Source organism: Pristiophorus japonicus, unplaced genomic scaffold (genome assembly GCF_044704955.1).
Source record: "Pristiophorus japonicus isolate sPriJap1 unplaced genomic scaffold, sPriJap1.hap1 HAP1_SCAFFOLD_633, whole genome shotgun sequence".
NCBI lineage: Eukaryota > Metazoa > Chordata > Chondrichthyes > Pristiophoridae > Pristiophorus > Pristiophorus japonicus.
Genome location: NW_027254545.1, coordinates 182509 through 208907, shown reverse-complemented (window position 1 = coordinate 208907; position 26399 = coordinate 182509). Strand labels below are relative to the sequence as shown.

At 50.8% G+C, this 26399-nt stretch overlaps 1 protein-coding gene across 7 annotated transcripts in view; it reads right to left on the bottom strand.

Annotated features, from left to right (window-relative positions):
* Nucleotides 1–26399, bottom strand: part of LOC139255787 (swi5-dependent recombination DNA repair protein 1 homolog) — a 235408-nt gene that overhangs the window by 79893 nt on the left and 129116 nt on the right. For all 7 annotated transcript variants that reach the window (XM_070873991.1, XM_070873995.1, XM_070873992.1 and 4 more), the window contains 2 exons: nt 25333–25428; nt 24990–25085 (listed from right to left, as the gene is read on the bottom strand). In XM_070873991.1, coding sequence (XP_070730092.1) covers nt 24990–25085; nt 25333–25428 — 192 coding nt within the window. The remainder of the gene's footprint in view (nt 1–24989; nt 25086–25332; nt 25429–26399) is intronic.

Sequence of the window (26399 nt, the reverse complement as noted above, 5' to 3'; positions counted from 1 at the left end):
AATTTTTGAGGTTATGCCCCTTAAGAACATAAGAAATAGGAACAGGAGTAGCCCATTTGGCCCCTCGAGCCTGCTCTGCCATTCAATAAGATCGTGAATGATCGGATCTGGGCCTCAAGTCCACTTTTCTCCGCGCCATCCCCATAACCCTTAACTCCTCTATAGTGCAATAATCAGTCTGCGGCAGAGAGTTCCAGTGATTCACAACCCGCTGAGAGAATAAATTCCTCCTCATCTCCATCTTAAATGGGCGAGCCCTTATTCTGAAACAAAGCCCCCTGGTACTACATTCCCCAACGAGGGGAAACATCCTCTCAGCATCTACCCTGCCGAGCCCCCTCATTATCTTATACGTTTCAATAAGATCACCTCTCATTCTTCTAAACTCCAAAGAGTATAGGCCCAACAAGGTGCCACATAAAAGGTTACTGCACAAGATAAAAGTTCACGGGGTTGGGGGTAATATATTAGCATGGATAGAGGATTGGCTAACTAACAGAACAGAGAGTCGGGATAAATGGTTCATTCTCTGGTTGGTAATCAGTAACTAGTGATGTGCCGCAGGGATCAGTGCTGGGACTCCAACTATTTACAATCTATATTAACGACTTGGAAGAAGGGACTGAGTGTAACATAGCCAAGTTTTCTGACGATACAAAGATGGGAGGAAAAGCAATTTGTGAGGAGGACACACAAAATCTTCAATAGGACATAGGCAGGCTAAGTGAGTAGGCAAAAATTTGGCAGATGGAGTATAATGTTGTAAAGTATGAGGTCATGCACTTTGGCAGAAAAAAAATCAAAGAGCAAGTTATTATTTAAATGGAGAAAGATTGCAAAGTGCCACAGTACAACAGGACCTGGGGGTACTTGTGCATGAGAAAAAGATGAGTGAAGACAAACGTAGGTCCCTTGCAGTCAGATTCAGGTGAATTTATAACAGGGAACAAAGAAATGGCGGACCAGTTAAACAAATACTTTGGTTCTGTCTTCACGAAGGAAGACACAAATAACCTTCCGGAAAACTAGGGGACCGAGGGTCGAGTGAGAAGGAGGAACTGAAGGAAATCCTTATTAGATGGGAAATTGTGTTAGGGAAATTGATGGGATTGAAGGCCAATAAATCCCTGGGGCCTGATAATCTGCATCCCAGAGTACTTAAGGAAGTAGCCCTAGAAATAGTGGATGCATTGGTGATCATTTTCCAACAGTCTATCAAATCTGGATCTGAACCTATGGACTGGAGACTAGTTAATGTAACACCACTTTTTAAGAAAGGAGGGAGAGAGAAAACGGGTAATTATAGACCGGTTAGCCTGACATCAGTAGTGGGGAAAATGTTGGAATCAATTATTAAAGATGAAATAGCAGCGCATTTGGAAAGCAGTGACAGGATCGGTCCAAGTCAGCATGGATTTATGAAAGGGAAATCAAGCTTGACAAATCTTCTGGAATTTTTTGAGGATGTAACTGCTAGAGTGGACAAGGGAGAATCAGTGGATGTGGTGTATTTGGACTTTCAAAAGGCTTTTGACAAGGTCCCACACAAGAGATTGGTGTGCAAAATTAAAGCGCAAGGTATTGGGGGTAATGTACTGACGTGGATAGAGAACTGGTTGGCAGACAGGAAGCAGAGAGTTGGGATAAACGGGTCCTTTTCAGAATGGCAGGCAGTAACTAGTGGGGTGCCACAGGACTCAGTGCTGGGAGCCCAGTTATTTACAATATACATTAATGATTTAGATGAAGGAATTGAGTGTAATATCTCCAAGTTTGCAGATGACACTAAACTGGGTGGCGATGTGAGCTGTGAGGAGGCTGCTAAGAGGCTGCAGGGTGACTTGGACAGGTTAGGTGAGTGGGCAAATGCATGGCAGATGCAGTATAATGTGGATAAATGTGAGGTTATCCACTTTGGTAGCAAAAACACGAAGGCAGAATATTATCTGAATGGTGGCATATTAGGAAAAGGGGAGATGCAAAACGACCTGGATGTCATGGTACATCAGTCATTGAAAGTTGGCATGCAGGTACAGCAGGCGGTGAAGAAGGCAAATGGTATTTTGGCCTTCATAGCTAGGGGATTTGAGTACAGGAGCAGGGAGGTGTTACTGCAGTTGTACAGGGCCTTAGTGAGGCCTCACCTGGAATATTGTGTCCAGTTTTGGTCTCCTAATCTGAGGAAGGACGTTCTTGCTATTGAGGGAGTGCAGCGAAGGTTCACCAGACTGATTTCCGGGATGGCAGGACTGACATATGAGGAGAGATTGGATCGACTGGGCCTGTATTCACTGGAGTTTAGAAGGATGAGAGGGGATCTCATAGAAACATATAAAATTCTGACAGGACTGGACAGATTAGATGCAGGAAGAAAGTTCCCAATGTTGGGAAAGTCCAGAACCAGGGGACATAGTCTAAGGATAAGGGGTAAGCCATGCAGGACTGAGATGAGGAGAAACTTCTTCATTCAGAGAGTTGTTAACCTGTGGAATTCCCTACCGCAGAGAGTTGTTGATGCCAGTTCATTGGATATATTCAAGAGGGAGTTAGATATGGCTCTTACTGCTAAAGGGATCAAGGAGTATGGAGAGAAAGCTGGTAAAGGGGTACTGAGGTGAATGATCAGCCATGATCTTATTGAATGGTGGTGCAGGCTCGAAGGGCCAACTGGCCTACTCCTGCACCTATTTTCTATGTTTCTATGAAACACAAAAGGTTCGTATGCAGGTATAGCAAGTGATCAGGAAGGCCAATGGTATCTTGGCTTTTATTGCAAAGGGGATGGAGTTTAAAAGCAGGGAAGTATTGCTACAGTTATACAGTGTATTGGTGGGGCCACACCGGGAATACTGTGAGCAGTTTTGACTTCCATATTTACGAAAGGATATACTTGCTTTGGAGAACTGACGGGATATACTTGCTTTGAAGAACTGACGGGATTGGACAGTTTAGATGCAGGAAGAATGTTCCGATGACGGGGAAGTCCAGAACCAGGGGTCACAGTCTAAGGATAAGGGATACGCCATTTAGGACCGAGACGAGAAGAAACTTCTTCACTGAGAGAGTTGTTAACCTGTGGAATTCTCTACCGCAGAGAGTTGTTGGGGCCACTTCATTGGATATATTCAAAAGGGAGTTAGATGTGGCCCTTACGGCTAAATGGATCAAGGGGTATGGAGAAAAAGTAGGAAAGGGGTACTGAAGTTGTATGATCAGCCATGAACTCATTGAATGGTGGTGCAGGCTCGAAGGGCCGAATGGCCGACTCCTGCACCTATTTTCTATGTTTCTATGTTTCCAAAGGCGACCGAAGGCTGCACTGGAGGCGGTGTTGGACTTTGCCGTCAATGTCTGCTCTTGTTGATAAGAGGCTCCCGAGGTCTGGGAAATGGTCCGTGTTGTCCAGGGCCGCGCATTGCGTGGGCTCACCAGCTGGTGGCGGTGTTTGTGGAGCACTCCCTGTGGACCTGCAATTCGGGGCCCACCAGCCAGTGGCGGTGTTTGTGGAGGACTCCATGGACCTGCAGTGCGGGAGCCCACCAGCCAGTGGCGGTGTTTGTGGAGCACTTCCTGTGTACCTGCAATTCGAGGTCCCACCAGACGATGGCAATGTTTGTGGAGGACTCCATGGACCTGCAGTGCGGGCCCCTAGCCGCCAGGGGCGGTGTGTGTGGAGGACTCCCTGAGTACCTGCAATTCGAGGTCCCACCAGCCGGTGGCGATGTTTGTGGAGGACTCCCTGTGTACCTGCAATGCAGGGGCCCACCAGCCGGTGGCGATGTTTGTGGAGGACTCCCTGTGGACCTGCAGTGCCAGCGCCCAGCAGCCGGTGGCGGTGTTTTTGGAGGACTCCATGGACCTGCAGTGACGGCACCCACCAGAAGGTGGCGATGTTTGTGGAGGACTCCATGGACCTGCAAAGTTGGAGCCCAACAGCGGGTGGCGGTGTATGTGGAGGACTCCCTGTGGACCTGCAGTGCCTGCGCCCACCAGCGGGTGGCGGTGTCGGTGTGTGTCTGTAACTGTGTGTGTGTGAGAGAGAGAGAGAATGTTTCTGTCTCTATCTGCCCTCCCTCTGCCCCTGTGTGTGTGTGTCTCTGTGTGTATGTGACTCTCTGCCTATGTCTGTGTGTGTCTGCCTCAGCCTTCGGTCGCTTGAGGAAGACCAGGACTTCAAATCTGGCACCAAACTCATGGTCTACAGGGCTGTAGTAATACACGCCCTCCTGTATGGGTCTGAGGCATGGACGATGTACAGAAGGCACCTCAAGTCGCTGGAGATATACCACCAACGATGTCTCCACAAGATCCTGCAAATCCCCTGGGAGGACAGGCGCACCAACATCAGTGTCCACGACCAGGCTAACATCCCCAGTATTGAAGCACTGACCACACTCGATCAGCTTCGCTGGGCAGGCCACAGAGTACACATGCCAGATACGAGACTCCCTAAACAAATGCTTTATACGAAGCTCCTTCATGGTAAACGAGCCAAAGGAGGAGAGCGGAAATGTTATAATGACGCCCTCAAAGCCTCCCTGGTAAAGGGCGACATCACCACTGACACCTGGGAGACCCTGGCCGCAGACCGACCGAGGTGGAGAAAGTCCATCCGGGAGGGTGTTGAGCTCTTCGAGTCTCGACGCAAGGAGCATGAAGAAGCCAGGCGCAGGCAGCGGAAGGAGCGCGCGTCAAACCAGCCTCACCCACCCCTTCCCCTGACCAATGTCTGTCCCACCTGTAACAGGGTCTGTGGCTCTCGTATCGGACTGTTCAGCTATCAAAGAACTCAATTTGGGAGTGGAAGCAAGTCCTCCTCGATTCCGAAGGACTGCCTATGAGTCCCTGTCACAGGTGGGACAGATAGTCGTTGAGGGAAGGGGAGGGTGGGACTGGTTTGCTGCACGCTCCTTCCGCTGCCTGCGCTTGATTTCCGCATGCTCTGACGACGAGACTCGAGGTGCTCAGTGCCCTCCCGGATGCACTTCCTCCACTTAGTGGCATTGAAGGTTGGCATGGAGGTACAGCAGGCGGTGAAGAAGGCAAATGGTATGTTGGCCTTCATAGCGAGAGGATTTGAGTACAGGAGCAGGGAGATCTTACTGGAATTGTACAGGGCCTTAGTGAGGCCTCACCTGGAATATTGTGCTCAGTTTCGGTCTCCTAATCTGAGGAAGGACATAGAAACATAGAAAATAGGTGCAGGAGTAGGCCATTCGGCCCTTCTAGCCTGCACCGCCATTCAATGAGTTCATGGCTGAACATGCAACTTCAGTACCCCATTCCTGCTTTCTCGCCATAACCATTGATCCCCCTAGTAGTGTGAACTACATCTAACTCCTTTTTGAATATATTTAGTGAATTGGCCTCAACAACTTTATGTGGTAGAGAATTCCACAGGTTCACCACTCTCTGGGTGAAGAAGTTTCTCCTCATCTCAGTCCTAAATGGCTTACCCCTTATCCTTAGACTGTGACCCCTGGTTCTGGAATTCCCCAACATTGGGAACATTCTTCCTGCATCTAACCTGTCTAAACCCGTCAGAATTTTAAACGTTTCTATGAGATCCCCTCTCGTTCTTCTGAACTCCAGTGAATACAGGCCCAGTTGATCCAGTCTTTCTTGATATGTCAGTCCTGCCATCCCAGGAATCAGTCTGGTGAACCTTCGCTGCACTTCCTCAATAGCAAGAATGTCCTTCCTCAGGTTAGGAGACCAAAACTGTACACAATACTCCAGGTGTGGCCTCACAAGGCTCTGTACAACTGTAGTAACACCTCCCTGCCCCCGTACTCAAATCCCCTCGCTATGAAGGCCAACATGCCATTTACTTTCTTCACCGCCTGCTGTACCTGCATGCAAACCTTCAATGACTGATGTACCATGACACCTCGTTGCACCTCCCCTTTTCCTCATCTGTCACCATTTAGATAATAATCTGTCTCTCTGTTTTTACCAGCAAAGTGGATAACCTCACATTTATCCACATTATACTTCATCTGCCATGCTTTTTCCCACTCACCGAACCTATCCAAGTCAATCTGCAGCCTCATAGCATCCTCCTCGCATCTCACACTGCCACCCAACTTCGTGTCATCCGCAAATTTGGAGATACTACATTTAATCCCCTCGTCTAAATCATTAATGTACAATGTAAACAGCTGGGGCCCCAGCACAGAACCTTGCAGTACCCCACTAGTCACTGCCTGCCATTCTGAAAAGTACCAATTTACTCCTACTCTTTGCTTCCTGTCTGACAACCGGTTCTCAATCCATGTCAGCACACTACCCACAATCCCATGTGCTTTAACTTTGTACATTTATCTCTTGTGTCGGACGTTCTTGCTATTGAGGGAGTGCAGCAAAGGTTCACCAGACTGATTCCCGGGATAGCGGGACTGACATATGAGGAGAGACTAGATCAATTGGGCCTTTATACACTGGAGTTTGGAAGGATGAGAGGGGATCTCATAGAAACTTATCAAGATTCTGACGGGACTGGACAGGTTAGATGCGGGAAGAATGTTCCCGATGATGGGGAAGTCCAGAACCAGGGGTACAGTCTTAGGATAAGGGGTAGGCCATTTAGTACTGAGATGAGGAGAAACTTCTTCACTCAGAGAGTTGTTAACCTGTGGAATTCCCTACCGCAGAGCATTGTTGATGCCAGTTCATCGGATATATTCAAGAGGGAGTTAGATATGGCCCTTGCGGTTAAAGGGATCAAGGGGTATGGAGAGAAAGCAGGAAAGGGGTACTGAGGTGAATGATCAGCCGTGATCTTATTGAATGGTGGTGCAGGCTCCAAGGGCCTAATGGCCTACTCCTGCCCCTATTTTCTATGTTTCTATGTTTCTATGTTAGGGTGGTCTTTGGCCAGTGACTGCCACGTGCCGGTGGGGATGTTACACTTTTTCACGGAGGCTTTGAGGGTGGTCCCTGTAATGTTTCCTCTGCCCACCTGGGTCTCGCTTGCCCTGAAGGAGTTCCGAGTCGAGCGTTTGCTTTGGGAGTTCTGTGTCTGGCATGCGGACAATGTGGCCCTGCCCAACGGAGCTGGTCGAGTGTGGTTAGTGCTTCGATGCTGGGGATGTTGGCCTGAAGGAGGACGCTAACGTTGGTGCGTCTGTCCTCCCAGGGGATTTGCAGGATCTTGTGGAGACATCGTTGGTGGTATTTATCCAGCGATTTGAGTAAATTCAAGGCAGAGATCAATAGATATTTGAGCACTGAGGTAATCGAGGGATATGGGGATCGGGCAGGGAAGTGGAATTGAGGTACAAGATCAGCCATGATCTTATCAAATGGCGGAGCAGGCTCAAGGAGCCATATGACCGAGTCCTGCTCCTAATTCTTGTGTTCTTGTGTGTCAACATCCTCGACTGGAACTGGTGGACAACCAGCCCCCTCTGCTGGAACTACAAAGAATTACAACAACAACATTTCTGTCTTGCTGAAAGCTGCGTCACTTTTTCCGACTGCCATTACGTTGTCCCTAATCAGTACAGCGACTTCACCTGCCCTTTCCCCCCTCTTTATCGTTTCTAAATATGTTATACAATGCAGTCATAGAATCATAGCGAAGTTTACAGCCTGCAAGGAGGGCATTTCACAGAGGCTCCCATAGAAACATATAAAATTCTGACGGGACTGGACAGGTTAAATGCAGGAAGAATGTTCCCGATGACGGGGAAGTCCAGAACCAGGGGTCACAGTCTAAGGATAAGGGGTAAGCCATTTAGGACCGAGACGAGAAGAAACTTCTTCACTGAGAGAATTGTGAACCTGTGGAATTCTCTACTGCAGAGAGTTGTTGAGGCCAGTTCATTGGATATATTCAAAAGGGAGTTAGATGTGGCCCTTACGGCTAAATGGATCAAGGGGTATGGAGAGAAAGCAGGAAAGGGGTACTGAGGGAATGATCAGCCATGATCTTATTGAATGGTGGTGCAGGCTCGAAGGGCCGAACAGCCGACTCCTGCACCTATTTTCTATGTTTCTATGTTTCTGAAGGCGACCGAAGGCTGCACTGGAGGCGGTGCTGGACTTTGCCGTCAATGTCTGATCTTGTTGATAAGAGACTCCTGAGGTCTGGGAAATGGTCCGCGTTGTCCAGGGCCGCGCATTGCGTGGGCCCACCAGCTGGTGGCGGTGTTTGTGGAGGACTCCATGGACCTGCAGTGCGGGGGCCCACCAGCCGGTGGCGGTGTTTGTGGAGGACACCCTGTGGGCCTGCAATGTGGGGGCCCACCAGCCGGTGGCGGTGTTTGTGGAGGACTCCCTGTGGACCTGCAATGCGGGGGCCCAGCAGCCGGTGGCGCTGTTTGTGGAGGACTCCCTGTGGACCTGCAATTCGGGGCCCACCAGCCAGTGGCGGTGTTTGTGGAGTACTCCCTGTGTACCTGCAATTCGAGATCCCACCAGACGGTGGCGATGTTTGTGGAGGACTCCATGGACCTGCAGTGCTGGCGCCCACCAGCCAGGGGCGGTGTATGTGGAGGACTCCCTGAGTACCTGCAATTCGAGATCCCAGCAGACGGTGGCGATGTTTGTGGAGGACTCCCTGTGGACCTGCAGTGCCAGCGCCCAGCAGCCGGTGGCGGTGTTTTTGGAGGACTCCATGGACCTGCAGTGACGGCGCCCACCAGAAGGTGGCGATGTTTGTGGAGGACTCCATGGACCTGCAAAGGTGGAGCCCACCAGCGAGTGGCGGTGTGTGTGGAGGACTCCCTGTGGACCTGCAGTGCCTGCGCCCACCAGCGGGTGGCGGTGTCGGTGTGTGTCTGTAACTGTGTGTGTGTGAGAGAGAGAGAGAATGTTTCTGTCTCTGTCTGCCCTCCCTCTGCCCCTGTGTGTGTGTGTCTCTGTGTGTATGTGACTCTCTGCCTATGTCTGTGTGTGTCTGCCTCAGCCTTCGGTCGCTTGAGGAAGACCAGGCTCTCAAATCTGGCACCAAACTCATGGTCCACAGGGCTGCAGTAATACCCGCCCTCCTGTATGGGTCTGAGGCATGGACGATGTACAGAAGGCACCTCAAGTCGCTGGAGATATACCACCAACGATGTCTCCACAAGATCCTGCAAATCTCCTGGGAGGACAGGCGCACCAACATCAGTGTCCACGACCAGGCTAACATCCCCAGTATTGAAGCACTGACCACACTTCGCTGGGCAGGCCACAGAGTTCACATGCCAGATACGAGACTCCCGAAACAAATGCTTGATACGAAGCTCCTTCATGGTAAACGAGCCAAAGGAGGACAGCGGAAATGTTATAATGACGCCCTCAAAGCCTCCCTGGTAAAGTGCGACATCACCACTGACACCTGGGAGACCCTGGCCGCAGACCGCCCGAGGTGGAGAAAGTCCATCCGGGAGGGTGTTGAGCTCTTCGAGTCTCGACGCAAGGAGCATGAAGAGGCCAGGCACAGGCAGCGGAAGGAGCGCGCGTCAAACCAGCCTCACCCACCCCTTCTCCTGACCAATGTCTGTCCCACCTGTAACAGGGTCTGTGGCTCTCGTATCGGACTGTGCAGCCATCAAAGTTCTCACTTTGGGAGTGGAAGCAAGTCCTCCTCGATTCCGAAGGACTGCCTATGAGTCCCTGTCACAGGTGGGACAGATAGTCGTTGAGGGAAGGGTGGGACTGGTTTGCCGCACGCTCCTTCCGCTGCCTGCGCTTGATTTCCGCATGCTCTGACGATGAGACTCGAGGTGCTCAGCCCCCTCCCCGATGCACTTCCTCCACTTCGTGGCATTGAAAGTTGGCATGGAGGTACAGCAGGCGGTGAAGAAGGCAAATGCTATGTTGGCCTTCATAGCGAGAGGATTTGAGTACAGGAGCAGGGAGGTCTTACTGGAATTGTACAGGGCCTGAGTGAGGCCTCACCTGGAATATTGTGCTCAGTTTCGGTCTCCTAATCTGAGGAAGGACATAGAAACATAGAAAATAGGTGCAGGAGTAGGCCATTCGGCCCTTCGAGCCTGCACCACCATTCAATAAGATCATGGCTGAACATGTAACTTCAGTACCCCATTCCTGCTTTCTCTCCATACCCCTTGATCCCCCGAGTAGTAAGGACTACATCTAACTCCTTTTTGAATATATTTAGTGAATTGGCCTCCACAACTTTCTGTGGTAGAGAATTCTACAGGTTCATCACTCTCTGGGTGAAGAAGTTTCTCCTCATCTCGGTTCTAAATGGCTTCCCCCTTATCCTTAGACTGTGACCCCTGGTTCTGGAATTCCCCAACATCGGGAACATTCTTCCTGCACCTAACCTGTCCAATCCCGTCAGAATTTTAAACGTTTCTATGAGATCCCCTCTCGTTCTTCTGAACTCCAGTGAATACAAGCCCAGTTGATCCAGTCTTTCTTGATATGTCAGTCCTGCCATCCCAGGAATCAGTCTGGTGAACCTTCGCTGTACTTCCTCAATAGCAAGAATGTCCTTCCTCAAGTTAGGAGACCAAAGCTGTACACAATACTCCAGGTGTGGCCTCACCAAGGCTCTGTACAACTGTAGCAACACCTCCCTGCCCCTGTACTCAAATCCCCTCGCTATGAAGGCCAACATGCCATTTACTTTCTTCACCGCCTACTGTACCTGCATGCCAACCTTCAATGACTGATGTACCATGACACCTCATTGCACCTCCCCTTTTCCTAATCTGTCACCGTTCAGATAATAATCTGTCTCTCTGTTTTTACCAGCAAAGTGGATAACCTCACATTTATCCACATTATACTTCATCTGTCATGCTTTTTCCCACTCACCTAACCTATCCAAGTCAATCTGCAGCCTCATAGCATCCTCCTCGTAGCTCACACTGCCACCCAACGTCGTGTCATCCGCAAATTTGGAGATACTACATTTAATCCCATCGTCTAAATCATTAATGTACAATGGAAACAGCTGGGGCCCCAGCACAGAACCTTGCAGTACCCCACGAGTCACTGCCTGCCATTCTGAAAAGTGCCCATTTACTCCTACTCTTTGCTTCCTGTCTGACAACCAGTTCTCAATCCACATCAGCACACTACCCCCAATCCCATGTGCTTTAACTTTGCACATTTATCTCTTGTGTGGAACGTTCTTGCTATTGAGGGAGTGCAGCGAAGGTTCACCAGACTGATTCCCGGGATAGCGGGACTGACATATGAGGAGAGACTAGATCAACTGGGCCTTTATACACTGGAGTTTAGAAGGATGAGAGGGGATCTCATAGAAACTTACAAGATTCTGACGGGACTGGACAGGTTAGATGCGGGAAGAATGTTCCCGATGATGGGGAAGTCCAGAACCAGGGGTACAGTCTTTGGATAAGGGGTAGGCCATTTCGTACTGAGATGAGGAGAAACTTCTTCACTCAGAGAGTTGTTAACCTGTGGAATTCCCTACCGCAGAGCATTGTTGATGCCAGTTCATTGGATATATTCAAGAGGGAGTTAGATATGGCCCTTGCGGTTAAAGGGCTCAAGGGGTATGGAGAGAAAGCAGGAAAGGGGTACTGAGGTGAATGATCAGCCGTGATCTTATTGAATGGTGGTGCAGGCTCCAAGGACCTAATGGCCTACTCCTGCCCCTATTTTCTATGTTTCTATGTTAGGGTGGTCTTTGGCCAGTGACTCCCAGGTGCCGGTGGGGATGTTACACTTTATCACGGAGGCTTTGAGGGTGGTCCCTGTAATGTTTCCTCTGCCCACCTGGGTCTCGCTTGCCCTGAAGGAGTTCCGAGTAGAGCGTTTGCTTTGGGAGTTCTGTGTCTGGCATGCGGACAATGTGGCCCTGCCCAACGGAGCTGGTCGAGTGTGGTTAGTGCTTCGATGCTGGGGATGTTGGCCTGAACGAGGACGCTAACGTTGGTGCGTCTGTCCTCCCAGGGGATTTGCAGGATCTTGTGGAGACATCGTTGGTGGTATTTATCCAGCGATTTGAGTAAATTCAAGGCAGAGATCAATAGATATTTGAGCACTGAGGAAATCGAGGGATATGGGGATCGGGCAGGGATGTGGAATTGAGGTAGAAGATCAGCCATGATCTTATCGAATGGTGGAGCAGACTCAAGGAGCCATATGACCGACTCCTGCTCCTAATTCTTGTGTTCTTGTGTGTCAACATCCTCGACTGGAACTGGTGGACAACCAGCCCCCTCTGCTGGAACTACAAAGAATTACAACAACAGCATTTCTGTCTTGCTGAAAGCTGCGTCACTTTTTCCGACTGCCATTACGTTGTCCCTAATCAGTACAGCGACTTCACCTGCCCTTTCCCCCCTCTTTATCGTTTCTAAATATGTTATACAATGCAGTCATAGAATCATAGCGAAGTTTACAGCCTGCAAGGAGGGCATTTCATAGAGGCTCCCATAGAAACATATAAAATTCTGACGGGACTGGACAGGTTAGATGCAGGAAGAATGTTCCCGATGACGGGGAAGTCCAGAACCAGGGGACACAGTCTAAGGATAAGGGGTAAGCCATTTAGGACCGAGACGAGAAGAAACTTCTTCACTGAGAGAATTGTGAACCTGTGGAATTCTCTACCGCAGAGAGTTGTTGAGGCCAGTTCATTGGATATATTCAAAAGGGAATTAGATGTGGCCCTTATGGCTAAAGGGATCAGGGGGTATGGAGAGAAAGCAGGAAAGGGGTACTGATGGAATGATCAGCCATGATCTTATTGAATGGTGGTGCAGGCTCGAAGGGCCGAATAGCCGACTCCTGCACCTATTTTCTATGTTTCTATGTTTCCAAAGGCGACCGAAGGCTGCACTGCAGGCGGTGCTGGACTTTGCCGTCAACGTCTGCTCTTGTTGATAAGAGGCTCCTGAGGTCTGGGAAATGGTCCGCGTTGTCCAGCGCCGCGCATTGCGTGGGCTCACCACCTGGTGGCGGTGTTTGTGGAGGACTCCCTGTGGACCTGCAATGTGGGGGCCCACCAGCCGGTGGCGGAGTTTGTGGAGGACTCCCTGTGGACCTGCAATGTGGGGGCCCACCAGCCGGTGGCGATGTTTGTGGAGGACTCCCTGTGGACCTGCAATGCGGGGACCCAGCAGCCGGTGGCGCTGTTTGTGGAGGACTCCCTGTGGACCTGCAATTCGGGGCCCACCAGCCAGTGGCGGTGTTTGTGGAGGACTCCCTGTGTACCTGCAATTCGAGGTCCCACCAGCTGGTGGCGATGTTTGTGGAGGGACTCCCTGTGGACCTGCAGTGCCAGCGCCCAGCAGCAGGTGGCGGTGTATTTGGAGGATTCCATGGACCTGCAGTGACGCCTCCCACCAGAAGGTGGCGATGTTTGTGGACGACTCCATGGAACTGCAGTGCCTGCGCCCACCAGCGGGTGGCGGTGTCGGTGTGTGTCTGTAAGTGTGTGTGTGTGAGAGAGAATGTTTCTGTCTCTATCTGCCCTCCCTCTGCCCCTGTGTGTGTGTGTCTCTGTGTGTATGTGACTCTCTGCCTATGTCTGTGTGTGTCTGCCTCAGCTTCGGTCACTTGAGGAAGACCAGGACTTCAAATCTGGCACCAAACTCATGGTCTACAGGGCTGTAGTAATACCCGCCCTCCTGTATGGGTCTGAGGCATGGACGATGTACAGAAGGCACCTCAAGTCGCTGGAGATATACCACCAACGATGTCCCCACAAGATCCTGCAAATCCCCTGGGAGGACAGGCGCACCAACATCAGTGTCCACGACCAGGCTAACATCCCCAGTATTGAAGCACTGACCACACTCGATCAGCTTCGCTGGGCAGGCCACAGAGTACACATGCCAGATACGAGACTCCCGAAACAAATGCTTTATACGAAGCTCCTTCATGGTAAACGAGCCAAAGGAGGACAGCGGAAATGTTATAATGACCCCCTCAAAGCCTCCCTGGTAAAGTGCGACATCACCACTGACACCTGGGAGACCCTGGCCGCAGACCGCCCGAGGTGGAGAAAGTCCATCCGGGAGGGCGTTGAGCTCTTCGAGTCTCGACGCAAGGAGCATGAAGAGGCCAGGCACAGGCAGCGGAAGGAGCGTGCGTCAAACCAGCCTCACCCACCCCTTCCCCTGACCAATGTCTGTCCCACCTGTAACAGGGTCTGTGGCTCTCGTATCGGACTGTTCAGCCATCAAAGAACTCACTTTGGGAGTGGAAGCAAGTCCTCCTCGATTCCGAAGGACTGCCTATGAGTCCCTGTCACAGGTGGGACAGATAGTCGTTGAGGGAAGGGGAGGGTGGGACTGGTTTGCCGCACGCTCCTTCCGCTGTCTGCGCTTGATTTCAGCATGCTCTGACGACGAGACTCGAGGTGCTCAGCGCCCTCCCGGATGCACTTCCTCCACTTCGTGGCATTGAAAGTTGGCATGCAGTTACAGCAGGCGGTGAAGAAGGCAAATGGTATGTTGGCCTTCATAGCGAGAGGATTTGAGTATAGGAGCAGGGAGATCTTACTGGAATTGTACAGGGCCTTAGTGAGGCCTCACCTGGAATATTGTGCTCAGTTTCAGTCTCCTAATCTGAGGAAGGACATAGAAACATAGAAAATAGATGCAGGAGTAGGCCATTCGGCCCTTCTAGCCTGCACCGCCATTCAATGAGTTCATGGCTGAACATGCAACTTCAGTACCCCATTCCTGCTTTCTCGCCATACCCCTTGATCCCCCTAGTAGTAAGGACTTCATCTAACTCCTTTTTGAATATATTTAGTGAATTGGCCTAAACAACTTTCTGTGGTAGAGAATTCCACAGGTTCACCACTCTCTGGGTGAAGAAGTTTCTCCTCATCTCAGTCCTAAATGGCTTCCCCCTTATCCTTAGACTGTGACCCCTGGTTCTGGAACTCCCCAACATCGGGAACATTCTTCCTGCACCTAACCTGTCCAACCTGTCAGAATTTTAAACGTTTCTATGAGATCCCCTCTCGTTCTTCTGAACTCCAGTGAATACAAGCCCAGTTGATCCAGTCTTTCTTGATATGTCAGTCCTGCCATCCCAGGAATCAGTCTGGTGAACCTTCGCTGCACTCCCTCAATAGCAAGAATGTCCTTCCTCAGGTTAGGAGACCAAAGCTGTACACAATACTCCAGGTGTGGCCTCACCAAGGCTCTGTACAACTGTAGTAACACCTCCCTGCCCCTGTACTCAAATCCCCTTGCTATGAAGGCCAACATGCCATTTACTTTCTTCACCGCCTGCTGTACCTGCATGCAAACCTTCAATGACTGATGTACCATGACACCTCGTTGCACCTCCACTTTTCCTAATCTGTCACCATTCAGATAATAATCTGTCTCTCTGTTTTTACCAGCAAAGTGGATAACCTCACATTTATCCACATTATACTTCATCTGCCATGCTTTTTCCCACTCACCTAACCTTTCCAAATCAATCTGCAGCCTCATAGCATCCTCCTCGCAGCTCACACTGCAACCCAACTTAGTGTCATCCGCAAATTTGGAGATACTACATTTAATCCCCTCGTCTAAATCATTAATGTACAATGTAAACAGCTGGGGCCCCAGCACAGAACCTTGCTGTACCCCACTAGTCACTGCCTGCCATTCTGAAAAGTACCCATTTACTCCTACTCTTTGCTTCCTATCTGACAACCAGTTCTCAATCCACGTCAGCACACTACCCGCAATCCCATGTGCTTTAACTTTGCACATTTATCTCTTGTGTGGGACGTTCTTGCTATTGAGGGAGTGCAGCGAAGGTTCACCAGACTGATTCCCGGGATAGCGGGACTGACATATGAGGAGAGACTAGATCAACTGGGCCTTTATACACTGGAGTTTAGAATGATGAGAGGGGATCTCATAGAAACTTACAAGATTCTGATGCTACTGGACAGGTTAGATGCGGGAAGAATGTTCCCGATGATGGGGAAGTCCAGAACCAGGGGTACAGTCTTAGGATAAGGGGTCGGCCATTTTGTACTGAGATGAGGAGAAACTTCTTCACTCAGAGAGTTGTTAACCTGTGGAATTCCCTACCGCAGAGCATTGTTGATGCCAGTTCATTGGATATATTCAAGAGGGAGTTAGATATGGCCCTTGCGGTTAAAGGGATCAAGGGGTATGGAGAGAAAGCAGGAAAGGGGTACTGAGGTGAATGATCAGCCGTGATCTTATTGAATGGTGGTGCAGGCTCCAAGGGCCTAATGGCCTACTCCTGCCCCTATTTTCTATGTTTCTATGTTTCTCTGTTAGGGTGGTCTTTGGCCAGTGATTCCCAAGTGCCGGTGGGGATGTTGCACTTTATCACGGAGGCTTTGAGGGTGGTCCCTGTAATGTTTCCTCTGCTCACTTGGGTCTCGCTTGCCCTGAAGGAGTTCCGAGTAGAGCGTTTGCTTTGGGAGTTCTGTGTCTGGCATGCGGACAATGTGGCCCTGCCCAAAGGAGCTGGTCGAGTGTGGTTAGTGCTTCGATGCTGGGGATGTTGGCCTGAAGGAGGACGCTAACGTTGGTGCGTCTGTCCTCCCAGGGGATTTGCAGGATCTTGTGGAGACATCGTTGGTGGTATTTATCCAGCGATTTGAGTAAATTCAAGGCAGAGATCAATAGATATTTGAGCATTGAGGAAATCGAGGGATATGGGGATCGGGCAGGGAAGTGGAATTGAGGTAGAAGATCAGCCATGATCTTATCGAATGGCGGAGCAGACTCAAGGAGCCATATGACCGACTCCTGCTCCTAATTCTTGTGTTCTTGTGTGCCAACATCCTCGACTGGAACTGGTGGACAACCAGCCCCCTCTGCTGGAACTACATAGAATTACAACAACAGCATTTCTGTCTTGCTGAAAGCTGCGTCACTTTTTCCGACTGCCATTACGTTGTCCCTAATCAGTACAGCGACTTCACCTGCCCTTTCCCCCCTCTTTATCGTTTCTAAATATGTTATACAATGCAGTCATAGAATCATAGCGAAGTTTACAGCCTCCAAGGAGGGCATTTCATAGAGGCTCCCATAGAAACATATAAAATCCTGACGGGATTGGACAGTTTAGATGCAGGAAGAATGTTCCCGATGTTGGGGAAGTCCAGAACCAGGGGTCACAGTCTAAGGATAAGGGGTAAGCCATTTAGGACCGAGACGAGAAGAAATTTCTTCACTGAGAGAGTGGTGATCCTGTGGAATTCTCTACCGCAGAGAGTTGTTGATGCCAGTTCATTGGATATATTCAAAAGGGAGTTAGATGTGGCCCTTACGGCTAAAGGGATCAAGGAGTATGGAGAGAAAGCAGAAAAGGGGTACTGAGGGAATGATCAGCCATGATCTTATTGAATGGTGGTGCAGGCTCGAAGGTCTAATGGCCGATTCCTGCACCTATTTTCTATGTTTCTATGTTTCCGAAGGCGACCGAAGGCTGCACTGGAGGCGGTGTTGGACTTTGCCGTCAATGTCTGCTCTTGTTGATAAGAGGCTCCCGAGGTCTGGGAAATGGTCCGCGTTGTCCAGGGCCGCGCATTGCGTGGGCTCACCAGCTGGTGGCGGTGTTTGTAGAGGACTCCATGGACCTGCAGTGCGGGGGCCCACCACACGGTGGCGGTGTTTGTGGAAGACTCCATGGACCTGCAGTGCGGGCCACCACCAGCCAGGGGCGGTGTGTGTGGAGGACTCCATCGACCTGCAGTGCGGGGGCCCACCAGCCGGTGGCGGTGTTTATGGAGGACTCCATGGACCTGCAGTGCGGGAGCCCACCAGCCGGTGGCGGTGTTTGTGGAGGACTCCCTGTGGACCTGCAATGCGGGTGCCCAGCAGCTGTTGGCGCTGTTTGCGGAGGACTCCCTGTGGACCTGCAATTCGGGGCCCACCAGCCAGTGGCGGTGTTTGTGGAGGACTCCATGGACCTGCAGTGCGGGCCCCCACCAGCCAGGGGCGGTGTGAGTGGAGGACTCCCTGTGTTCCTGAAATTCGAGGTCCTACCAGACGGTGGCGATGTCGCTGGTGGACTCCATGGACCTGCAGTGCCGGCGCCCACCAGGGGGTGGCGATGTCGCTGGTGGACTCCATGGACCTGCAGTGCCGGCGCCCACCCGGGGGTGGCGATGTCGCTGGTGGACTCCATGGACCTGCAGTGCCGGCGCCCACCAGGGGGTGGCGATGTCGCTGGTGGACTCCATGGACCTGCAGTGCAGGTCCCCACCAGCCACTCGGTTGATTCCAGGGATGAGGGGGTTGATTTATGAGGAAATGTTGAGTAGGTTGGGCCTCTATGCATTGGAATTCAGAAGAATGAGAGGTGATCTTATCGAAACGTATACGATTACGAGGTGGATGCAGAGAGGATGTTCCCACTGATGGGGGAGACTAGAACTAGGGGGCATGGTCTTAGAATAAGGGGCCGCCCATTTAAAACTGAGATGAGGAGAAATTTCTTCTCTCAGAGGGTTGTAAATCTGTGGAATTCTCTGCCTCAGAGAGCTGTGGAGGCTGGGTTATTGAATATATTTAAGACAGAAATGGACAGTTTCTTAAACGATAAGGGGTTATGGGGAACGGGTGGGGAAGTGGAGCTGGGTCCATGATCAGATCAGCCATGATCGTATTAAATAGCGGAGCAGGCTCAAGGGGCCGTATGGCCTACTCCTGTTCCTATTTCTTATGTTCTTATGTTCTTAAGTGGTTTTGGGAATTCCTAGTATGAGTGAGGAGAGATAAAGTTACAGGACATGAGAGCTATCCTTGGTGATGTGGGATCTGCACCAGTTCAGGATCTTAATAAGTTTGCCCAATGGTGGTGTAATATTCTGGGATGGTGGCAGTCAAGGAACATATCAGAGAAACAGAGGGATCACACGATTCTGCTAGCTTTAAGGAATCACCAGGAAAAGGTCGTAGGTTTTGAAACAACTTCCAGGGCTCTGCTTGGTCAAATCATAGCTGCAATCTTTGGTGCTCACTCAGGGCCACAGTTAATAAAGCGGCTTGCATTATTACCAGGTGAAGGACCCAGGGAAGCGGGGGAACATATATTCCAGTTATGTAAAAGTTTGGGAAGTAATTGGATTGATATCAGTCATTACGGGGATGATACACATCGAGACCATTTTGACTCTCCTAACCCCTTCAGTAGTTCTGGAAGTAGTTGCCTGGGGCGGGGACGATGGTTTTGATAAATGGTTGGTGAGGGTAGAAAGCTTGTGTCAGAGAGATGCAGGAATCTCAGTCATGGAAGTGAGACCGGGGTTACAGCGATGGAAGGCAGAAGGGCCGGAGTGGATGAATCCCGCGAGGAGTCGCGTAAAAGGAGCAGGACCAGGTGGTGCCTAGATCCAGACCCGTCAGTTGATAGAGGACAGAGATAGACTGACTAAAGAATTAGAAAAGTTAAAAGAAAAGTTGAAGAATGAGGAACGAGAAGCTGGAGTCACAGACAGGAATGATACCTGGGTTCAGTTGCTGAGGTCGGGGGTAGATTCTGCAGGTGAGGGGGAATTGCGATCGGGATGCCGCGCCTCAACCACACACATCGTTTCTTTCCGACCCTTACTTCAGGATAGGGGTGGCCATACCCTTATCGAGGCTTGTGTGGACGGGCAGTGGGTAATGGACACAGGGTCTGCTGGACCAATGAAGGGGCTCCTGGAGGAAGGGGATTCCCCCCTTCAGAGACAGTTCCCCAACACCCCAGATACACGAGGAGCAGTTACTGAACAGTCAGAGATGGAAGCAGTGGGAGAAGCTTGTTCAGAAACATTTAAAGTTTCTGCAGGAATGGGCTGTCTCAGAACTGATGAGATGTTCAGTGAAACGCTCAAACATGGGAGTTATAAACATGATCTTAAAGGATGTGAAATAGAAGTTGGAGCGTTGCAAATGTTGAGAGAGGAAGTTACAGCAGTTCCGAAGGGTGAACTGAGAGAAGGACTGGGTCTCTCGACTGACTATTCAGCATTTCTGTCATCCTTTACTCTATGTTGTTACACTTCTCCCATAAAGCAGAGAAAATTGTGAAAAACCTTGCCGAGGGCAACAGACTTGGTCGAAGACACCGATTGGGAGTTTACATTTCTGAATGGAAACAGCACGGAATTCAGTCGGAAACATCAAAAATTGAAAGTTGACTTTTAAGTGAAAATGGATATGGTGATCACAGACCACCGGACTTTAAAATGGTATCCTGAGAATCCGAGTCTGCAGCAATCCTACTTTGACCCTAATCGTGCTGCTATTCGGAAGAAGGAAATGCAGAAATGGAGACAGGATTTCAACAGCTACAGAGTTTGAATCAAGCAATTGTGGACATTAACCATCACACTGCGGAAAGTAAGAACATTCGCACAACTTTGGAAAATGTTACCCAGATAGGACCTGCAGAGAGGCAAAGAGAAGAAGTGGGGCAGTGAGGGAGGGCAAGCCGACATTTCTGAAACTCTTTGCTTCGGCGCAGTCTGGAGAAATCAAAGGGTTAAAAGTGGAAGACTGAAGTTTGGATTAAAAACAGGATACTTGGATCGAAAGAGGCTGCTAGACGATATGATGCCTATTAGCCAATGAAATGTTGAGTATTTGAGTGTAACTTGTTATTATGTGAATAATAATCTATGCATAGAATCAAAGAAACTCCTCCGCTGATCATGTGAGTTGTGTATAGTAATTCATGACATTGTCTGTATTTGAATGTACCTTGTTGAGTCTGTGCGCCCCCGGCCTGCGAGCACCACTGGAGCAGGGGGAGCAGGGGGAGCAGTGTGGCGGCCTGGCCCAGCAGTCTGTGCGCCCCCGGCCTGCGAGCACCACTGGAGCAGGCCGGGGAGCACAAGGAGCAGTGTGGCAGCCTGGCCCAGCAGTCTGTGCTCCCCGGCCTGCGAGCACCACTGGAGCAGGGGGAGCAGGGGGGGCAGTGTGGCAGCCTGGCCCAGCAGTCTGTGCTCCCCGGCCTGCGAGCACCACTGGAGCAGGGGGAGCAGGGGGGGCAGTGTGGCAGCCTGGCCCAGCAGTCTGTGTGCCCCCGGCCTGCGAGCACCATCGGAGCAGGGGGAGCAGGGGGGGCAGTGTGGCAGCCTGGCCCAGCAGTCTGTGCTCCCCGGCCTGCGAACACCATCGGGGCAGGGGGAGCAGGGGGAGCAGTGTGGCGGCCTGGCCCAGCAGTCTGTGTGCCCCCGGCCTGCGAGCACCATCGTAGCAGGCCAGTGAGCAGGGGGGGCAGTGTGGCCCAGCAGTCTGTGCGCCCCCGGCCTGCGAGCACCATTGGAGCAGGCCGGGGAGCAGGGGGAGCAGTGTGGCGGCCTGGCCCAGCAGTCTGAGCGCCCCCGGCCTGCGAGCACCATCGGAGCAGGGGGAGCAGCCTAGCAGTATACCACTCCAGGGAGCAGCACGTGCTGGAGCAGGAGAGCGACGGCAGTGAAAAGGGACGTCACTAAGGTCCAGGTCGGTGATTGGAGCGTGGGCAGGTACAGCAGGAGCGGCGAGGTCGGGGCGAAGGAGCGGTGAGAGACTGTAGAGGACGTGATCGGAGCCCAGGAGAGGCATGAGGTCGGGGCCCAGGGGAGGAGAGGGCCCAGAGGCAGCATGGGCCCAGCCCACACTGCGACATGTGCGCACTAGGTCCGTGCAGCAGAGCTGGTCTCCAGTCGTCTTGGTTGATCCTTGCCACTAGGCCAAGACCTCGCTCTGTCAAACCCGTGTGGTGGCTGGTGTGCAACGGTCACCCCACGTTAAACAATCCACACACAGGCATCTTCCATCCTTCAGGATTTAGTCGGACCTGGAATTTTAGGTCCATTATTGAAACACCTGTGAACTTTTTGACGTGGAAGCAAGTCATTCTCGACTCGAGGGACTGCCTACGATGATGATGTACTTTGTTACTATGCGAATAATCATTTGATTACATTGTCTGTATGTTAAACGATTCAGAAAGCAGTACGCCGTGATTTCAGGACAATGCCATTTTTGATTCCACATTGTCTGCATGTTAATTGTGTAAATGTACTGTGCAAACAAATAAGGGTTCAAAGGCTTTTTAGGTATGGAACTGGCTTTTGTCACACACACACACACACACACACACGGACTGTTCACACACTGGAATCTTGGAAGGTGTGTCACAAGCAGCCACAGAACGAGCAAGCTAGAGAGCTGCCTTTGTAAAGTATGTCAGTAACTTCCATACTGGGTTTGTTTAGTATGAATGTCTAAATAAAAGACCCAATCCTGCCTTTACTACAACTGAGTGTGTGTGTAATTGGACATTTAAAGCAACGAAGCGAAAAGAGCAAGACAGCCTTACAACATCCAGTAGTGTGTCAGTGTTTACAGGGGGTCCTCAGGAGTGTGTCAGTATTTACAGGGAGTCCCTGGGAGAGGGTGTCAGTATTTACAGGGGGTCCCCGGGAGTGTGTCAGTGTTTACAGAGAGTCCCCGGGAGTGTGTCAGTATTTACAGGGGGTCCCCGGGAGTGTGTCAGTGTTTACAGAGAGTCCCCGGGAGTGTGTCAGTATTTACAGGAGGCCCCCGGGAGTGTGTCAGTATTTACAGGGGGTCCCCGGGAGTGTGTCAGTATTTACAGGGGGTCCCCGGGAGTGTGTCAGTATTTACAGGGGGTCCCCGGGAGTGTGTCAGTATTTATAGGGGGTCCTCGGGAGTGTGTCAGTATTTACAGAGGGTCCTCGGGAGTGTGTCAGTGTTTACAGGGAGGTCCCGGGAGTGTGTCAGTATTTACAGGGGGTCCCCGGGAATGTGTCAGTATTTACAGAGGGTCCTCGGGAGTGTGTCAGTGTTTACAGGGAGGTCCCGGGAGTGTGTCAGTATTTACAGGGGGTCCCCGGGGAGTGTGTCAGTATTTATAGGGGGTCCTCGGGAGTGTGTCAGTGTTTACAGGGAGTCCCTGGGAGAGGGTGTCAGTATTTACAGGGGGCCCCCAGGAATGTGTCAGTATTTACAGCAGGGTCCCAGGGAGTGTGTCAGTATTTACAGGGAGTCCCCGGGAGTGTGTCAGTATTTATAGGGGGTCCTCGGGAGTGTGTCAGTGTTTACAGGGAGTTCCCGTGAGTGTGTCAGTATTTACAGGGTGTCCCCGGGGAGTATGTTGGTATTTACAGGGATTCCTGGATTTTGTCAGTATTTACACGGAGGTCCCCGGGACTGTGCCAATATTTACAGAGGGTCCATAGTTATGTGCCAGTAATTACAGGAGGTCCCCGGGAGTGTGTCAGTATTTATAGGGGGTCCCCAGGAGTGTGTCAGTATTTACAGGGGGTCCCCAGGAGTGTGTCAGTATTTACAGGGGGTCCCCGGGAGTGTGTCAGTATTTACAGGGGGTCCCCAGGAGTGTGTCAGTATTTACAGGGGGTCCCCGGGAGTATGTCAGTATTTACAGGGGGTCCCCGGGAGTGTGTCAGTACTTACAGGGGGTCCCCGGGAGTGTGTCAGTATTTACAGGGGGTCCCCGGGAGTGTGTCAGTACTTACAGGGAGTCCCCAGGAGTGTGTCACTATTTACAGGGGGTCCCTGGGAGTGTGTCAGTATTTACAGGGGGTCCCCAGTAGTCTGTCCGTATTTACAGGGGGTCCCAGGAATGTGTCATAATTTACAAGGGGTCCCTGGGAATATGTCAGTATTTTCAAAGGTTCCGGGAATGTGTTGGTAATTACAGGGAGTCCGCGAGAGGCAGAGAGAAAGCATGATTATAGAGATAGTGACACAGAGAAAGAGAGACAGAAAGAGAGACAGACAGAGAGAGGGACAGAGAGAGGGACAGAGAGAGCTACAGGCAGGGACACAGAGAGAAAGAGACATAGTTATAGAGACAGGGACACAGAGAAAGAGAGAGACAGACAGAGGGACAGAGAGAGAAGATTAGTGAAGCAGCATATTATATAGTCCCGTGTTTGCCCCAATGATTTTACACAGCGAATACAAGAGACAGCAACTTGTGTTGTGACAGCACCGACCGGGCAAAGCCAGTGACTGACGGTGATGGCTCTGCGTGCACAGACTGATGACACGCCTGCTTTGGGGCACTCGGGCCGATATATTTGCGCCTGATGAAGACAGAGGGAGGGATTTAATTTCCCTGAATTGTTGAGAACCTGCAATGTTCCCACCCTCCTGAAAGATGGGAGACAGGGACACAGAGAGAAAGAGAGAGAGAGGGAACACAGGAGTAAGAGAGAGAGAGACAGATACAGAGAGAGAGAGAGAGACAGATATATATATATATATATATGAGAGAAAGGGAGACTGATGATTTCAGCAGTTATTAGGATGAACAGTCTGTGTAGAATGGAGCCCAGAAGGCAGATACCGAAGCCAAATGTCAGATACCAGTCTTCATATAACTCACAATCATCCAAACCCACTCCCCTCAGTCACTGCATTTTTAAATTGGGTCCTGGGATGTGGGCGTCACTGGCAAGGCCGACATTTATTGCCCATCCTTAATCGCCCTGGAGAAGGTCGTGGTGAGCCGCCTTCCTGCATATGACTGAGTGGTTTGCTGGGCTATTTCAGGGGGCAGTTAAGTCTCCAACACGTTGCTGTGGGTCTGGAGCCATATACAGGCCAGGCCGGTAAGGACGACAGATTTCCTTCCCTGAAGGACGTTAATCTTTATATAACCATTAATCATCCCATCCCACTCCCCTCAGTCACTGCACCCCGCTCCCCTCACTCTCCTCATCCCACTCCCCTCAGTCACTGCATCCCACTCCCCTCAGTCTCCTCATCCCACTCCCCTCACTCTCCTCATCCCACTCCCCTCAGTCACTGCATCCCACTCCCCTCACTCTCCTCATCCCACTCCTCAGTCACTGCATCCCACTCCCCTCAGTCACTGCATCCCACTCCCCTCACTCTCCTCATCCCACTCCATTCAGTCACTGCATCCCACTCCCCTCAGTCTCCTCATCCCACTCCCCTCAGTCTCCTCATCCCACTCCCCTCAGTCATTGCATCCCACTCCCCTCAGTAAGAGACCAGAATTAATCTGAGGGACTGAATATTTCTGGGAGAAAGGAACATTTAGAATGGACCCCACAAGGCAGATACCTGAGGTTGTTGACCCCTGTGGGGTAGTGGATGGATGGTCAGTGGTTTCACGAGTCGATTGTTCCTCGGGTCCCTGAGTTGGGGATGTCTCTGTATCTGTAATAAAGGAAGAGAGACATGGGCGAGTGCAGAGTGGAGAACACGAACAGTTCATCAGGCTGATGCTAGATGCGAAGAATGTCAGATACCAGTCTTTATATAACCCAAATATTATAATCCCTCGCCCCTCAGTCACTGCAAGCCACTCCCCTAAGTAACAGATGGATGAATCTCTGGGATTGAGGATTTCAGCAGTTACACCGGGTGAGCAGTCTGTGTAGAATGGACCCCACAAGGCAGATACCTGAGGTTGTAGACCCCGCTGGGATAGTGGATGGATGGTCAGTGGATTGAAGAGTCAATTGATCCTCAGGTCCCTGAGTTGGGGATGTCTCTGGGTCTGTAATAAAGGAAGAGAGACATGGGAGAGTGGTGAATGACAGAACAGGCCATCAGGCTGATGCTAGATCTGGAGAATGTCAGATACCAGTCTTTATATAACCCAGAATATCAAAACATAGAAACATAGAAAATAGGTGCAGGTGTAGGCCATTCGGCCCTTCTAGCCTGCACCGCCATTCAATGAGTTCATGGCTGAACATGCAACTTCAGTACTCCATTCCTGCTTTCTCGCCATACCCCTTGATCCCCCTAGTAGTAAGAACTACATCAAACTCCTTTTTGAATATATTTAGTGAATTGGCCTCAACAACTTTCTGTGGTAGAGAATTCCACAGGTTCACCACTCTCTGGGTGAAGAAGTTTCTCCTCATCTCGGTCTTAAATGGCTTACCCCTTATCCTTAGACTGTGACCCCTGGTTCTGGAATTCCCCAACATTGGGAACATTCTCCGTGCATCTAACCTGTCTAAACCCGTCAGAATTTTAAACGTTTCTATGAGATCCCCTCTCATTCTTCTGAACTCCAGTGAATACAAGCCCAGTTCATCTAGTCTTTCTTGATATGTCAGTCCCGCCATCCCGGGAATCAGTCTGGTGAACCTTCGCTGCACTCCCTCAATTGCAAGAATGTCCTTCCTCAAGTTAGGAGACCAAAACTGTACACAATACTCCAGGTGTGGCCTCACCAAGGCCCTGTACAACTGTAGTAAGGCCTCCCTGCCCTTGTACTCAAATCCCCTCACTATGAAGGCGAACATGCCATTTACTTTCTTAACCGCCTGCTGTACCTGCATGCCAACCTTCAATGACTGATGTACCATGATACCAAGGTCTCGTTGCACCTCCCCTTTTCCTAATCTGGCACCATTCAGATAATAGTCTGTCTCTCTGTTTTTGCCACCAAAGTGGATAACCTCACATTTATCCACATTATACTTCATCTGCCATGCATTTTCCCATTCACCTAAC